The sequence below is a fragment of the Magallana gigas genome, chromosome 8, assembly GCF_963853765.1.
Source record: "Magallana gigas chromosome 8, xbMagGiga1.1, whole genome shotgun sequence".
NCBI lineage: Eukaryota > Metazoa > Mollusca > Bivalvia > Ostreida > Ostreidae > Magallana > Magallana gigas.
In genome coordinates this window covers 15,118,650-15,138,132 of record NC_088860.1, presented here as the reverse complement: position 1 = coordinate 15,138,132, position 19,483 = coordinate 15,118,650, and the positions used below count along the sequence as shown (strand labels likewise).

Below are 19,483 nucleotides of genomic sequence, written 5' to 3'. Positions count from 1 at the left end.
GTTTTTCACCCAAATGAACCCCAATGAACCTTTTATCTTTGAAAGTATTCTAAAGATACCTCTATAAATTGATACTGCAATGTACTCAAATTTAATCCTATACATACACCTGACTTCCATTGAGCATGTGCCAGATGAAATCAATTTTTACTTTAACTTATTTCGACTCAATACGATTTGCAAAACTTCATTAATTAATACTTGAAGTATAAATACTTAGCGGATGCAAATATAAATGTATGTATCAATATTTTGTTAAATGTCATATGATGTATATCTTGAATGAATTTTAAAAAGAACCTAAATAGGACTTGATAACTAAAGGCTAGAGATACTTCAGCGATACAATTACTCCGAATACAGAGGCTAGTACACATGGGATATTAAGTCATAAGATGCCCCCCCCCCATTCCTTCAGTTTGACGTATTAGCTTGACAAGTTAAATTTCTCTCATAAGATAACGTACATGGTTAATCCCCAGCAAGTCAGAAGTGGTTGCGTTTGCAAGTATATTAGATCGTAGTTAACCACGGCCGTTCTCGCATTTTTGTTTTGTGACTGTCGGCCAATTCGCTGATTTTTGTTTGGTTTTTGATTTTCGATTAACTGATGCCTTAATCTAATTGGCACATTTGCTCTATTAAGAAAGAAATCTTTAAAATTGCCTTAAAGTTTAATGCTTTCGAATGGATATTTATCATTCCTCTAAAGCTAAAAGATTTTGCTTTAAAATCATAAAATAATACTGAGAATCATAAATGCTGACAAAAGAGACAAAAAAAAAATTCAAGAGGCCCAGGGGCCATATCGCTCATCTGAGCCACAATTGCCTTCACTCTGATCAAATTAGCATTACAGTATCAAAATAAAAATATCTTGACACTAAGTACATAGATCTTGCCAAAAGAAACAACATTAAAACAGACCAATTTTTACCCACATATTTTTTTTGGTGAATATCAAGCCCCTTTTGTTGTCGTACATGTAAGAAGATTTTTCTATATTCCTATATACCCCCCCCCCCCACCACTTTATGGCGCTACTTTTCTATAGGGAAAACTTGATCCCCCCATTTTGGCCCCACCCAACCTCCGGAGACAATGATTTGAACAAACTTGAATTTACACTACCTGAGGATGCTTCCATACAAGTTACAGCTTTTCTGGCCTTAAAGTTTTTTGAGAAGAATATTTTTGAAAAATACCAACTATTTTTCAATAATTGTAAATTATCTCGCCTTTAAAGAGGTTATGGGCCTTCATTTGATTAAACATTGATCCCCTTCACCAAGTGATGCTTTGTGCCAAGTTTGGTTGAAATCTGCCAAGTGGTTCTGAAGAAGAAGATTAAATGGTGAAAAGTTTACAACAACGACAATGCCAACGACGACAGACAACGGACAAATGATCAGAAAAGCTTTACTTTTAACTTCAATCTCACTCTTTATTTCCTTATTTTCAATTCAATTTCTTACTTGGTCCCAGAAAAAGGGGGGGGGGCAACTCCATGTTAAATGTTAATTCAATTTTTCGATTGTAAATTTAAGAAAAATCTTTGCTACGTGCCTGGCATCTAAAAAAGCGTTGGTCGTCCATATTCGGCGATAAACGGTTAAAAATTATTCAATTTAATTAAAACTTTCACAAACTGGCCTTCATAGGGTATTTGGACGTTTAATGAAATATTGTGCATTTTTGTGCGCTTAAACGGTACATCTTTAATAAGATGTATATTTTTATGGTGCATTGAACAACACCAAATCTTTGCATATTTCGTATAAAATATTTCAAGTTTAAATCTGAAAAGTTTCGCAGGAATTATGCGAATAGTCCGATCACAATCGAATAGTTCGCGTATATTTGCCTGCAAAATATTGGCAAAGTTCGCAATAGCCTTGTGGTCGCATAAAAATCTCGTCGCAAACCAGTCATTACTGTATGGCTTTAATAACAAAACAGGTGTAGAAATGACTTGATCCCCAACATTTGTAGCCGCGAACCAATTTATCTCGAGTAAATCGCGGAACAAAAACGTCACAATTTAAATTTAGTTGAATCTCTTTCAAATTTGGAAGAAATTTGCTAGCATAATAAGTTTATTTCCGAAACTATTCTAAAGTTAATAGTTCCAATATCAAACAATATCGTGATGGAGATGCAGTTATTAGGACGTAGATTCATTGTCTAAGCTGATGTCTATTTGTTTTGCCAAACTCAATCAAAATATATGTCGAATAAGACCATTCGTTTTGAGTTTAGCACACTTTACTTCATATCTATTTACTTAATGTGTTGCATTGTTGATAAGATCTTCCATATAAAGTAAAGCTTAAGATTAAGTGTGATATTGGGATGCATCGAGTACGGTCGAAATGAAGCTATCTCTCAGGTAACTTTACCAATATTTAATATTTCTTGCATAATGCGTCTTTTTTCTATGCTTGTACATGGGTAAGTTTAAAAGAGAGTTTTGCAATGTCTGAAGAAAAGACACTAAACTATAAATCTATTGTTTATCTGTCGGCATGGTATTTAAATCCATAAATTTCTACAATTATTAACTTCCAAAAGCTGCAGTTTGAATAGCGGGTTCCAAACATTCGACCCTAAAACATAACGTCTAAAAGCCTATATATATATATATATATATATATATATATATATATATATATATATATATATATATATATATATATATATATATATATATATATATATAATCCAAAATGAGTAAAGTTAATCCACACAAGTATTAAATAATAAAAAATCGTAATAAAATAATGAAACCGGTAGAGTTTTGAATCGGCTTTCTGTTATTTTTTATTATATATATATATACACAAATGAGATTTCGTGTACTAAACAACTTGAGGTTTCTTGGTGAAGTCAATCGTCTCTCATAAACGTTTGTTGATTTTTTTTATTATACAGCAACTTGTTGATTAAATAAGCAATCAAACCAACTGATTGATTTGAAAGAACAAACGCTTGCTTTTCCGGTTATTATTTTTAAGGACTATAATAGACAGCACTTAAACGCGTCACAATTATTCATAGCAAAGCGCGTCTGTATATACAACACAAGTGTTGTGCTGTACATGTACTCTGCCTAAATAGTAGTCAGGGTTTGATACATAGTGCACTCGCCTCTGTCTCGTGCACTATGTATCAAACACTGACTTCTATTTAGACATTGTACATGCATAACCCAATACTATTATATAATTAGGAAATCAGTCCTCATTAAAGCATACACGTATAGTTTCCGGCTACTATTCGGATGGATGCATCCGAAGAGGTATTGCTGTAACGGATTTAAAAAGTATCCCAAAGATTTTCAATTAAATCTTAAACTTATTTCAAATTTATTTTTATCTGACTTTCAAAAATAGGAAAATTGTGAATATCGATTCTTTCTCTGTCGTTGACCATGCAGTCAAACTGTACAGGGAAATTTATACATATATTGCAAATTGACCACACATTTTTTGTACGAATGACAATTTTAAAAATGGCAATGAATTCAATTTTTGTTAGCCATATGCTATTAATTTCCGTATCTTTTAAACAGATATCCGAATTTCATTTTCATCATAAAATCATTTTCGATATCAATATATTCAAACAAAAATTGGTTGAAAGTATGATATGCATAATTTATCATGAATTTATTTCATGTCTAATCGATATAAAGAATGGAAGGATAGAAAAACATTTTAAAGGATTTTAAATGATTTGGTATTAAAAATTTTGCATGTAGTTATATGAGTTATATTTATTGTTATATTTATTGCTACGATACATATCTTTTATTCAAAACAACGCATTTTAAAAATGAGAACATTTAATAAAAAAGGACTAATAGAAATTGAAAAGCATTTACATTCACACAATTTGCACAAATATTAGGGGTTTAATTTAATTTACACGTACAAATGAATTTAAACATCTCCGATACTCAACAATGTTCGACAAGTCTACATTATCCGGAAATTTTTTTATTCGTACCATTAATCTGTATTTTATTTAGACAAATTTAATTAGTCTTTTAGTGGTAATATTACACACAACTATTCAACAAACTGCTTGTCTTTGTGGCTCCAAGGAAACCTATTATATAAAGGTATAGGGGTTAGAGCAACCGAGGCACCTGTACAACCTTTTTTTTTAAATAAAATAAATATCCATATTGGCACAAAAAACCCCACGGTCAGGGGTGTCACTTGAAAGATGTAAAGGTAGAGTACCCAGGCCTCGTGCAGTGAGGCCTGGTTAATCTTGCATGTCTGGTCGGCAATGTCGATTTCAAAGTGATTTTGGAAGTCAGATTGTTTTTACAAGCTGATTAGAGTGTTGGGCGTGAGAGAAATGTTTCTTTTAAAAGTGAATAATGGAGGTATTACAGGTATCATTACACAATGATGCTGATAAATACATGTATATACCCTAAGTGTAATAAAACCGCATCCTTCAATGTAATGCAAAAATTAACTTCAATGTCATCATTACAACTGATTAATAATAATTTATAATTTACTGTAAATTCTAAATGAAAAGCAAATTTATTTATCATTGTGTCAGCATTGCTGGTCGAGATTTTTTTTTATTGAAAAGTGACATCAATGGCTCCTTGTTTTGTACCAAGCAAAAAAAAAAATTTCTTTTCTGAACACAGCAACACGTGAAGCTGTATAAATATCAAAAATATCAAACTACCAGTCAACTACGAAATAAATTAAATAAAAGATATATACGAGGGTCAATCAAAAAATACGAAGACTTTTGTCATATCTATGTTACTTAACGTCATATCATTACTAAATTTGGTAGACATAATTTAGCAATAGTTTCAAACAATTTGCAAGAAAAACGTTAATAAATTTCTTTTTTTCTAAGAATTATTTAGAATTTAATCCTGCAAAAACGAGGTCACGGCGCACGGTCAAAATGTGTGTTATGGTCAACAATAAACCATATTATGTTGAAAGTAATATCTCCATAAATTGGGCTTAAAACCAAATAATATTGAAACTTCAGATTTAGTATATTTCTTGGTATATTCTATGTACCAAATAATGACGGGATATATCATTTTGTTGAACAGATATTAGTAACTGAAGTCAGATAGTCCTCTTTAGAATTGACTAAAAACATCGACGTCGCCAGACGTTACGGCGCAACGAGAAGTACAAATAAAATGGATTTAACTCCGACACAAGCTGTGAAAATGCACAATGGTGCAAAAAATAAGTCAACAATTATTTGCAAGTTTGTGTTTAACTGTAATAAATTTTGTGGGGGTGGTGGTTATTGTGTTTTGAATATAAAACAGTCCGAAGGAGAGTTGAATATCTGTAAATATTTGGTCTAAAAAGAAGTAACGTCAACCGCGTTCAGGGTTATCCTTACTGTAAACTAAGAGATACACGGTTAGAAAATGAAAACTTTGAAGAACTAACTGATTCTCGTACAAATGTGTGCAAATAAGATGTTAAGTGGTTCAGTGCCATTTTAAATTGTAAGGAGAAAGGCACAAGAGACTAAGCATGATTTAAAGATGGGGTAAATCTATAAACTGTGCGTGTTTAATCTTGACATCATGCTTTGAACGTTACCGTGCGCCGTGGTGACAAAACATGTTGTTTTTAAAAAGAGGTAACAAAAATACCGTTTCATCAAATGGACTAAAACTTCGCATATCGATAACATAAGTGTTGATGAACAGATTAATCTGTTAAGTATGACTTTCATGAAAAATATATGATAAACAGCTACATTGTCTTCGTATTTTTTGATTGACCCTCGTATATATATATATATATATATATATATATATATATATATATATATATTATTCAAATATATATATTATTCAAATGTAAAATCACTATTGACATTGGAAAATGTCGTTTACGCACAATCTCATATTGTGTCAAGTTGGTAAGGGGGAGATTCTCTCATTTGGTAGGTTCATAAAGTAACAACTATGTGTATAAATTATAAAAGACAAGCATACGTAAATGTCAGACCATAAATATTGTATTATTATTTTTAAAATTGGCTTTAAAGAGACAGTAAAGCTTATTTTTCTCATCTTGGTTATTTCCCTTTTTTAAAACACAGCCTAATAAAATAGTAGAAATTGTACCTATACTTAACGATTGGATCTTTTTACTTCAATATTAAAGGTGCATGGTCACGATTTTGGTTAAATTCTATTTTTCTGTTTTCATTATTTACAATGCTTTAGGAAGGCATTTCTAATGATCATATTAAATTTGAGAGTCAGTCTTAAGATATAAGCAAGACTCTGGGCTCACAATTTTTAATTTTGTCATGTAAACAAGGCTCGTTTCCCTGTTTTTGTTTACATAGGTTCAATATACCAGTAAAAATCTTTTTCAAGCTAATTTGTCTAGTATCTTCTTATTCGTTTTAAGCATAAATAAACAGTTCCTAACGTTTAACACGTTCATTTAAGGTTTAAAATTGGAATTTTCACTTCAACATTCAAAATGTAAACATAGGCTTTGTTTACATATCAAAGAATTGCAAGCTCTGTAACTTGCTTATAACTCAACGAATGACACTCAAATTTTGATTGCCTATTAAAAATGCCTTTCTGAAGCATTGTTTACATTAAAATCGGAAAAATGAATTTTGACCTAAATCGTGACCATGCCCTTTTAAGCTCGCAATTTCTCTGTAAAGATTTTCTTTCGTAGAATAAGATAAGTTTATGGTCCAAACGTTAAGTACTCTTCATATATGTAACTTGAATGTGAAATAAGTTTACCTTAATAAGATATCCTCAGATAAAAGATAAATGAGATAACCTACTAAAAGATAAATGAGATAACCTACATTATTTGCATTGTCTTATTTTCAAGGACAAAGCACAGTTTATAGTGTAAACAAATATAATTTCCCAAATTGATTTATTGTTTATGTAAAGCTTTGCCCTGTTTCAAATCATTTCAATTTAAAACCGAATCATAACGATCCCAGTCCAATGAATTAAATGAAATATTTCGAAGTGGATCCTTACAAAATGTTAGACATTACCTGGCAAAATGATCGATAAAATGATTGTCGAAGGAAATTGGTGGTGGAAAAAAACAAAAAAAGAAAAACAAATTTTATATAGTACTCATTTTAATTACTATAAGATTAAAAACCAAAATGAATACGATTTAATGCATGATCAAAGACAGTACTTAAAACAGAATTGTATAAATTTAAGCAAAATTAACAATCAAAACTCCATCTTTAATGCAAAAAAAAAAATTTACATCAACAATACTGTAATTTGTTTACCCCAGGGCTGGGTTTCACAAAAAATCATATGATACGTCAATTTCACAGAACTATCCTAAGTGTTAGAAATCTTAAGACAATTTTCAAGACAAGCTGCATTCACTAAAATATTATTGCAAATTGTAAAAACTATATATACCAGCTCTCCTGCTTATATAATGCGTATCTTACTATTCTATGTTAGTTTCATGTTCTCAAATACAATTTGATTTCGCACAAACTGATTATCGGTCACGTATCATAGAGGGAGGGGGTCGGGGTCTGTAGGCTGTTTAAGGTCGGTCGCGGGTTTGCACCCTCTGCACAGGATATTTCGCATTACTGTCGTAAAACGCAAATGCAAAGTAAAATATTCAAATATACATGTTGTTATGTAATGTTTGTACTAAAATAAATACTGATCATAAAGATTATTTTAAGTGAAATAGAATAATATATTAAATATAATATACATAAATATTTTAATCATTTCGCTGCTTCTTCAAATCGACAATATCCACATCGCTCCCTCACGATGATTAAGTTGAGACTTTGACTTAGCATTTTATAAAAAAAAAAAAGTCGTGCATTTTTCATTTCAGCGCGAATAATTAAAATTTAAAATATAATTTGCAAAATTAAAACATGCGCGATCTTTTCATGTTCTGTTTTAGTGGAAATAAGGGTTTTATTTTATCTGTTAAGTAAAATTACATTTGATTCGTTAACATCCTTTTATTTTATACAATTCTATATGTAAAATGACACGTTTATAGGACGAAACTTTAAAGGTGGATAACATAAAAACTATTTGGTCAGTTTCGTTTCAATTTCGCAAAAAAGTTAACTAATACGTTATCCTTCCTTTGCTGAAATTTAAAGAAAATCGTATCTTTGTAATTGTTTACATATGAAATTGAAAGTGAAAACTACCCTTTTCCTAGCTATGCTATCCTACTTAAATGTCGGGGATGATTCGGATATACAACCAAAAATTGAGCGCAGCAAACAGATAAACTATCCGGTCAATTAACTTTATGTATTGCACATAGTTTACTTAGAAGTTGACTTTTCATTGAAAAAATAAAAGGAAATCGTATGCATGTTTGAAACATTCTCCCCCGAGACTCCTTGATACATGATAACGGTCTTTAAAATATTATTAGTTTATAAAAAGTATACGTACATTTTTATCAAATTGTACATATATAACTGAAAGATTAAGGGTTATATATATTTTATAAATAGTATACGTACATTTTTATCAAATGGTAGATATATAACTGAAATATTAAGGGATTTATATATATATATATATATATATATATATATATATATATATATATATATATATATATATATACATATATATATATATACATTGCAATTTTAGTAATACTTTACTCGATTCACTACTGCAATTGCGTCTGCATAAACAATGTCGAATTCGATCACTAGTGACCATTCAGCTACTAGCCTACAGCTTAAAAATCGAAGATGACTACGAAGTTCGTTATCCTATTTAACGGACGTCGCAGTTAGAAAAAAGGATTTATGCTTTTCAATGCAGAATTCCTCAGTCGCAAATTCTTTGAAGAGGGATGAATGAAGAAGAAAGCGTCATTAGTCGATGAAGTTAATACAGCATGTTATGTAAGATCAAAAGTAACAAAACTAATCGGAAGCTTTCAGCAAGTTTGTTTGCATGTTGTTGGGAATACATGCGTTAAAACTGTCATGAATTAATAAAAGCATTTGGATGCCATATTATAGTCTGTCACAAGATCTTTATGTAGCACGTTTGGACAATTTTTAATAAAAGTACACATTCTCGTCAAAGGAGTGAAATTGCAATAGATGAAAGGGGAAATTTCCAAAATAATTTCAATCACACATAATCTTTTTTTCCTCGGAAAAATTCATCGGAATACCCCGCGCAACGTCATTATCCGGGTCTTATTTAATAAAAAAAAATCCCGTAGACTTCACATTTTTAAGGCGTGTTTTGAAATCTGATTAGCTAAAGCCCCTTTAACAATTGGTGCACGAGCAGAAGCAACGAAACATTCGTGCGACCGAAAAATTAGATATTATTAGATATAAACTGTTCCCAAAATAATGGCATTTGAAAAAGCATTCCTACAAAATTCGCATAATCTAAGCGAGCGTTGTGTGATAAAAACGCATTAAATTTGCGATATATCTTGTGTCTATATGCGACTGTTGTACTATGAAAGCGACTGTTAAAAAATAATGCGATAGAATCCATGGTACGAATGCTCGTGCGAGTCAGAGAGGGTACAGTGTATACCCCATATCTATAGAAAGAGAAAGGTAAAGAAAAAATACGGAAACAATTCTTTATCCATAATTGATAATGTTCGAAATAGACCATTACTGCATATAGCATTATTCCACGCATATTCATGAAATAATTAACCTCTATCTGCTCGAAATTGAACCATCATTGTACAGTAAACCATCACATAACAAATAAGTATGTTGCACTCTGCCACTTTTGTGACTTTATTATTTAACCAAATTTGGTTTGAAACAATCAGGAAAATGACAATAGATGATTATATAACAATAATTAATAAGTTTATAAAATTAATCATAAAATTATGAATATTTGATTCTTTAAGCCATAATATTTTACAACTAAAGTAATCCATAACTCCCACGGTAAATAAAAAATACGGAAACAATTCTATTTGTTGGGTTTTTTTTTCGAGAATTGGTTATTTCTGCACACCAGTGAAAATCCAAAGTAAATTAATTTCATAGTCTCGATTATTATAACCGTAAAAGATGTCTTTAACACCTTAATTGTGTATTTGAAATTGTTTGTTAGATGAAAACAAGCTTATATGCATTTTAATCTGCGGGATCTGGTTATTTATGCACAGCAGTGAACATCGTAACATTATTACATTAATTTTATAATCTCGGTTATTATTACCATAAATATGCAAATCTATATTACTTAGATTGTGTATTTGAAATTGTTCGTTAGATTTCTTTCACTTAAAAATAGTTTGCAAAAATGATAAACATCTTCTTTCTTTTCAAATGTGTTACATAAGTGATTACAAAGTAATATTCTTAAAGAAAATTTGATTAATTCTCATCTACAATTTAAAAAATAAATTTAATACTAACATTTGTACATGTTCTTCAATGATGTATGTTAAGTGATTCTTAAAATGCACTATATCCCCAACTTATATTGAAATACTTACTTTAATAGTAGCTGTATTTTAATAGAGGTTGCAAATTAATTCTTGTAATGAAATAAATTCCCAACCACTATTGGAATAATTTATTTCAGTAGTGGTTTTATTTCAATAGTGGTTGCAAAGCAATTTTTCTAATGAAATACACCCAACCACTATTGAAATAATTTATTTCAACAGTGGTTTTATTTCAGTAGTAGTTGCAACAGTGCATATAGGATTTATAAGAACAAAATTATGTTTTCATCTCAAGTTGTGTCGAGTAACACAAGGTAAGAAAAAAATAACATTTTTGTGTAAGACAAGTCAACATCATTACTTTCTTGGAATACCAGTGTATATTATCTTTTAACTCTTTATTATGATTTGAAATTATATCGAATTAAACCATTAACATATTATGATTTACATATATAAATTATGAAAACGTGTTTGAACCCAAATTGTGTCGAGCATAGGAATAAAAATGAAATTAATCAAATCATCTCTCAAGTCGGTTTACAGAAAATGTAACGGGAATCCAATCATATCGCAAGTAGAAGAACGTCGTTATGCTTAATAAAAAAAAAGTTACGGGTAAATACACACCATAAATCGCATTTTATAAAAACGTAGGAAGGTAACTGTAGTATACACACGTCTACATGAGAAAATGTACCGAGGAGTACCCAGGAGGAAACGTACCTATGATTTGGGGTACGTTTTCCTCAAGAGAAAACGTAGCTGTGTAAGTTTTCTACAAGAGAAAATGTACCTTAGAGAAAATATGAGCAGGTTGTGAAATAGTTATGTTTAAAGTATTTTTAAACATAGAGAAAATTATGGATTTTAAACAATAGCAAAACACGATATATATATATATATATATATATATATATATATATATATATATATATATATATATATATGTTTCTTAAGTATATTTATGGTATTATTAACTTACAACACAATGAATATGGTTTCGTTTTAATACAGTCTTTTGTTTGATAACACATTTTTAAAAAAGTAAACCAATTACATTTTCCTTTAATTTCAATATATAATGCAGACAAATATAGAAGGGCAAAAATGCCATGTTCTGTTCTTTATTTGTTTAAAATAAATTCCGTTTTATTTTACTGGTATTGTTGTAGATTATTAGCGCAACTTCTCTTCGTCTGGGTTATAGACACTAAGATATGTATCGCTGGCACGTGGTGGGATGGATTGAAAGAAGGCCCGACCTGTTCTGAACCGGAAACTTGTGGTGAAGGAGACGCAACTTGTGAATGTTTTCTTACTATCGAACATCGTCTTACAATGATGACTTCACCAGATCCTGTTCTTGTTTGGCCAAAAAATGGAAGTCTCTATCGTTTTGACGACGTAGACGGGAATAATCCGTTGCCAAAGAACACAATTAAAAATACGATAACATCAGACGGTGTTGGTTCGCGAATGGTGATAACAGTTAATGGTTTATTTCCTGGTCCATCTATTGTAGCTTATGAAGGTCAGGATATGATAATACATGTCCGGAATCTCATGCACACAGAATCAACATCCATACATTGGCATGGTATTAAACAAACTAACTCTGTCTACTCAGATGGAGTTGCCTTTATCACTCAATGTCCGATTCTTCCAGGGCAAAATTTTACATACAGATTTAAAGCAAACCCCCTGGGTACCCATTTTTATCATGCTCAAATGGGTAATCAACGAAGCATGGGACTTTATGGTGCTCTGATTATCAAACCAAAAGAAAATATTTTACCTCTTCTTTATGAAGAATTTACCGTTTTGTTGCAAGACTGGAATCACAATGATGACCCCGAAACGTCTTATTTAAGAATGATGGATGGAGTTTATGATCTAGATACTAGAAAATTTATAAATGCCTCACATTCTGTCGACGGGACAAAATTCGGCGAATTTGAGTTTCATTCTGGACTTATAAACGGTATGGGACGATTTTACAAAACAAATACCGTTAATAATGAAGCTCCTCTGCAGAGTTTTGAGGTAGAACAATCAAAGAACTATTTGTTCCGCGTTATAAGCGCCGCCACATTATACCCTTTTCGAGTTTATATCGAAGGTCACAGAGAATTAACAATTTTAGCTTCAGATGGATATGATATCGTCAAAAATAATATGACAACAAATAATGAACTTGTGGTAGAATCCTTTATAATTCATCCTGGAGAAAGATTTGATTTTTTGGTTAATGCTGCTCAGAGCCCGGGTTCATATCTTATCGTAGCTGAAAGCTTAGAAGATTTGGATCCCTCAGTGGACGAATATCATGCTGCTGAAGCCATATTGCATTATGTTGGTACTCCTGTCATCAGTAATCCACCAAAATCAACGCCAAATTCTTGTACACTTCCAATGCCATGTACCACATTTAACTGTCCATTTCTATACTATCCATTAGGTACAAATCGTACTTGCCTGACGTTTGACAATGAAACCTATAGTGAAGAAACTGAAAAATCAAATTTTAGGGAAGTGTTGAATGTTAAGGAAACCTTATACTACAACTTTGGCCTTCCGGGTGATCTTACAAAAAATAGAGGCTCTGTCAATGGTCGTCAATTTGTGTTTCCAGCTGAACCAATGCTATATAGAATTGACAAAATGCAAGCGTCATGCGAAAATGCTCATTGTGGTCCAGACAATGTATGTCGATGCACATTTTATGATTTTTTAGAAAAAGATATGGCGTATCAAATTGTATTAAGTAACATAGGTGATGGAAAAGGGTGGTCTCATCCGATTCATCTGCATGGTTATCATTTCTATGTGGTTAAAATGGGATTTGGAAGGTATGATAGAGCATCTGCAAAGATCATGAAAGAGACTAATGACATCCGATGTACTGGTTTATCAACTCCAAATCTGTGTAATAAAGAACTTTGGAAACCCGAAGCTTGGATTTCTAACCCTAATTCCATCCCTGGGATAAAATTATCAAACCCTCCTCGAAAAGATACAATCATCGTTCCTTCAGGAGGATTCGTTATTATTAGATTCAAAGCGAGCAATCCTGGTCCATGGTTTTTCCATAGTCAGGTTAACCTTCATACAACTTATGGATTGGGAATGGTCCTCTACGTGGGTAATATCTCTGACTCTCCAAAATTAACAAACTCACTTGTATGTTGGAATGACAATCTTAAAGAAAGTGGTGGAAACTCAAAAATCTCACAAGAAAAAGAAAACCCGAATAAAAGTGAACTTGAACAGAAAATAGGAATAGGACTAGGATCAGCTTGTTGTGGTGCAGTAATAACAGTAATAATTTATTTTTTTGTTTCCTACATTCGAAGAAAAACCTCACAAAATCAACGTGAAGTAAACATTCCTCCAAGAATAAATTTAGGAACCGTAGAAGGCAAGGGTGGTTTAGGTGAAAAGGAACAAGAAACCAACCGAAAACCACCAAAAGGAATGAAATGAGTTACTTCTTGAGATTGGAGTATTACTAATAACTTCGACGTAATATGTACATTGGAGTTAAATATTAAAAAAATTCACAATAAACAACGTATTTACCTAAAGCTGACATGAATTCATTAAAGTATTTGATTGCCATATTAGTTTTGATTGCTCCTCAACTGCTATTGGGAATAAATATGTTTATATCGGTGTTATATAGTGCCTTTTCCCCGGAAAAAGGTTATATAAAATTCCCCCCCCCCAAAAAAAAATGGCTATATAGCTGTTTTTCTCTAACAGATATTTGTCTATACAGTGGAATTACCCTTTTTTGTAGCCAGATCGTCCCCAGGAAAACTTACCCTTTACAAATTGGAAACATAAGAAATAGTTGAAATCTTCAAAATTTAGGAAAACTAGGGAAAATGTTGGCTAAGCCATATCAATTTTAGTTTCAATATTTATTCCAATTTAGTAGCAAAAACTGATAGACATTCTAATATTCTATAATTTCGTTGAAGAATATAAAATTTAATATCTTAACAGATGTTTAGATAACTGCAAAGAACTACATTTATTTTTATCATCCGTTAAGTTGAGGAAAAGGGTAGTGACCTTGACCTGACCTTTATGCAAAAAAAAAACAAGGTGGTCAAATTTGATTAAACTGATGGAATCATTTAGTTAGATAATCTGTTTTACTGTGTCAAAATTTCATGAATTTCTTTTTATAAGAAGAATGTTTAATAACGAGAAAACTCCTTCGTTAATGTATATATTTCTCAAATAAAACATAACTGCAAGGTACCTCTATAACAAGGTCAAATATATCTCGTGCAGACTGATATTTTCTTACACTCAATTTTAGGGTCCAAATTTTGAGGAAAAGCTACATTTTACCTAGCAATGGTTTTTGAGTGGACATTAATGATCTACTTTCATATTTTTAAACAAATTTATATTTTTAATTTAAATATGCAACAGTTCCAAAACATTTGGTTAAGACATGTAAAAGAAAACAATTATATTTATAAGATCTTTTATTTAACATCATGAAAAAGGGGTTGACCCTTCAAATTAGGGACCAAAAATCGTTAAAAGGTTTTACTTTATAACTCAAAACGGTAAAGGTTTTAATAAGACTGTCGCTGGAAAAAGTGTTCATTATGATTGTATTAATATCGTTTTAATAATATTTTGTTTGGGTATTGCGTAATATACATGTAAGTGTTAAAAGCTAGACTCGTTACGTGGATTACGTCATAATTTTGGCACACAGCGTAATTCTACAAGTTGTACAAAACGTGTATAATCAAAAGAACAAGGAGGTAAATACTAGACGATATGTTGAGAAAGACTGTGCTTTTGGTTTCATCAAATTCATAAAATATTTTCATAAACAGTTTTCTCAAAATAATATATCGTTTCCACAAGATAGCTTTGTAGCAACCTCTGATGATACACTGTCCACTAATGATATAATGTTGCATTAGCGGTCAGGATGTTGACCACTAATGAAATAATTCTATCATTAATGAACAATCTAATCGTCTGCTAATGATATTATTTCATATTTTTACCATTAAGGGTCAAAAATCGAAACCACTAATGATATTGAGAAGTGGAATAAGTACTACCTTGACTACTAATGATAAACATTTGGTTACATTTACAAATGCATTAGTGAATGATATAATTATCATATCGTATCATATCACGATGATATAGTGGATAGATATGATATTTATCATATCATATAATTATATCATTAAAGGTTGCCACTCCACACACGCAAAAATAACCCGATATCCTGTCTATTGCAAGCTGAAAGTCGGTTGTCTGATTTAACTATTTAACAAATGATGATAAATATCTACTGACTTGACTCCAAAAAATGACCCCATCCGCCTGATCATGTTCTCCCCTGTTGAGACATGGAGGTCGATAATATCATCAACATCTTTAGATGACAGGAATACATAGAGAGTGTCACAGAGTACACATCCAATGAAAGACAATATCCCCGACCATCTACAAAAATATATATGTATCAGGGCCGGGAATTCATCTACTGTAACAATATTCTTGCCCATGTAAATTTTCTCGAAATTTTGAATGGCAGATAATCAATGCATTATCACCCACTGTTTTAAGTATTTACAAACTTTTTTTCATTTAAAACTTGGTCTTAATTAAGTTTCAGGTGGTTTATATGCTTAACTTTAAGCTGAATTTTGTTTTGTTGAAGAAAGATTGATCAATCAGAATCAGTTGTTACGTTAGGGTTTTCAGTAAAGTCCCATGGTCGATGCTAGAATTAATCAAAGTACTGAAGTACTGACGGGAGTTGATTTTATCGATTATCATTTATTCAAAATCAACGATATGTGAATTTGCATGGCAAGTAGTATCAGTAATCGAAATATTTCTGCGAAATTGTATGGATCCAGGCAAGATCGAACTCTTGTCTTGTTCAACCAAACGCTCGGCTGTCTCCGTTTATCTCCGACAAGAAAGAGAGACTCAGTTTTGTCGGATATTAACGGAGACAGCCAAGCGTCTGGTTGAACGAGACTACATTGAACTCTATCGTAGGAATACATACGACTTTAAAAAATATCTAAACTGTTTGTACAATTTCAAATCTTATTATTTTCATGGTATTAATAAATAAGTTTTTTGAAAAACAATGCTTCAGAATACATAGCATCGAATTTATCGATTATTTTCAAGAACTAAGTGTTGTCAGCGGTATTGATTTGTGCTTAGGTCCAAACACTGTTTCACTTTCGCTTTGCCCGAGTAAGTGCATAGGAGAGTTGATTAAAATCAACTCCCAAAAATCATTTTTTATGAAAGGGATCTTTCAATTGCAATATCCAGGAAACGGCGAAATCATTTTTTATATTAATGTATAAATTTGCTCTCTAATTCTAATCACATTTGAAAATTTTAAAAACCTACCGGTTGTTGAGAAAAATTTTGAAAGATGCCTGCTCTTGCCATACCATTTACTAACTTTTTTCGAAATTTCTTGTTTTTCTTTTCATATATTTGTCACGGTACCGGATATTTGCTCTCATTTACATACTTGTACCCTGCATATCATCTTTACCAGTGATCTGATTTCAGTTGATATCTTACTAGTATATCAAGGGGACATATCTTCAATGACTGTGTGAAAATATAAAATTTCTGCAAATAAATCCTGTGCAGCTGAAAATCAAATTCTCATTCAGACAATGGCATGCAAATGAAGCTTAAATTTCAATTACAAAATCATTTAACAATATTCATTTAATACTTTTAATATCTGATCAAAGAAGAACACGTGCAAGATATTAATAAATGTCAAATCATATCATTTAACAAACAAGCATTGAATGCTTATTATATCAACGTTATAGATTCAGACACATTTATCTGGATACAGAGTGGGAATGAAACAAATGGCGCCATCTTCATTTTCCATAAAAACATTCATAAGACAGTATCAGCAACTCTGGAGTCTTAACCATAACGGAATCGTTTGCATCTTCCAAAAGACGAAAACAACTTTGTCGAACAGCAGTCATACCTTTCAATACTTCTACTACTAAACTATGAATCCGGGGGACACCGGCTTGTCTTTAGAAAATCTACTGTTAAATTTTAACATCGCTTTGCTGATGGAATCAGACGAGGGTGTCATATACTCTATATCTCTACCTCCCCACATAGCCTTTAAAATGTATCAACATCCTAATTCACAATCATAAGAGAGTTGTATTCTACAGAGGCTTTTTTATTAATATAATTCGTTTTGAAGGTATTCGATAGGTATTCGATAGTTCGATTTCAAAATATGTCCTAAACAGGGTTTCCGTAGTATTCATCTAAATTTTGAAATAAAGACATTCATGTCTTATTTAAAATTCATAATATTAAATGTTTTTCAATAATGGTAAATAATAAGTATGATAATAAACGGGTTTCGGTCAATGCAGAAAAGATGCAAGGATCGCAGCTCCTATACATGTACATGTACAATGTAATGTAGATCTCAGATTCATCCTTTAACACCATTAAAACATTTTATTCTCTATATATTGGAATACAGCTGTATATGAAATTCGAGCACATTTGGATTACATTGTTTAATACTTTGAAAATGAAACTCGGCGGTAAATATATTGGTTTAAAATACCGGGTTTTAACCAGTTTTTTCATCGATCATGAATACAATTTGTCGCCAAAATGTTGCTTTATTGGAATATTGATCTTAATTAATAAGGGCAAATCGTTTATCTAAATTAATGCTTCCGCTCTGAATACCGGTAGAAAGCTTGACGTAAATAATGACCTTGACGTGAACAAACACCTGCTTTGAATTTTACCTATAACAAATTGGACCTTAATATTCAATTTCGTGATTTTATCTATTTGCAACAAAGATGCTCTTATCCTTGGGCCTGTTTGAACAATTAAATCTAATCTTATCTCCAGCCAATGGTATCATTGATCATTGGAATTGGAGCGTGAGAATTTCAAATTGAGAAACATTAATCTTAGGACAGTGTTTAATGTCTGTAGGTGTATCAAGCAAGCCTAACAGCTGGACAATTGCACGCTGGTGCAGAGTCTTGTGGGTTTGATTTGAGTACTCCATAACTGTTTCAGTGATATATGAATCTATCTATCTTCTGTGAGATTAATCCAGCTCCGAGTCTCTACGCACCGTTTAAACTGATATCTAATAAGCACCGTGTTAACTAATATCTTCTATTTGATTTAGTGCATTAGATTTTAACACCTGCCCTGCAGAAGTGTAGGTTTTCTCAACATTGATTTCATGTTTATCAAAAATGTCAACTGCATCTGAATTTTTGCCTGTATTCAAAGATTTTTATTTTTTTTACAATCTAAATGTCAAACTTTTTTTTCTTAACATTACTTTTTTAAACAAGGAATTAAGTAGAAATAAGTTGGGGTTTTTTTTCCGAAACTCTCTTTACGTACCAGGAAACGTTAACAAATAAGTTATATTGAGAGTTTTTGTTTCCATATTTGGCTCTGTCGTGAATTAAATGAATGGCCAAAGGAGTCATTCTCCGCTTGGGAGTCCACTTCAATAACGTAAGATGGTGGAGACAGGCTAGCACAGAACAACTTTGAAAAGAATATTGGTGAGAGTTATGATTTATACAAAGTATGAACAAGTAAATGTTATATGTATTGACTCTATGATACAAAAGTGTCTAGAGTTATTTGATAAAAAAGAGGTGTATGGTATTTGTGGACAAAGACTCGTTGCCATTCTTTCCCCATTTTTTGTTAAACGATTTACTTGTAAGCTTGAAGTATCCATAGATTTATAAACCTAATTTGTTGAATATGAAAATATAGGTTAAAAATGTAAAATGTAAGATGATTTTCTCGTATTTTTAGTGATATTTATGAATCATGAATTTTAATAGTTTATCGATGTGTTTATCTCATTGCCTATGCCGATGGTAACCTCGTACAGGTATTAAGCACTGTTTTTAAAG

At 31.5% G+C, this 19,483-nt stretch overlaps 1 protein-coding gene across 1 annotated transcript; it reads left to right on the top strand.

The window, feature by feature from the left end:
• The first annotated feature begins 2,310 nt into the window (after window positions 1–2,310).
• Window positions 2,311–14,191, top strand: LOC136270721 (uncharacterized). The gene is made up of 2 exons (XM_066069225.1): window positions 2,311–2,389; window positions 11,666–14,191. Exons 1-2 carry the CDS (start codon window positions 2,373–2,375, stop codon window positions 13,974–13,976), a joined length of 2,328 nt encoding a protein of 775 aa, XP_065925297.1. The 5' UTR covers window positions 2,311–2,372; the 3' UTR covers window positions 13,977–14,191.
• Window positions 14,192–19,483: the final 5,292 nt, after the last annotated feature.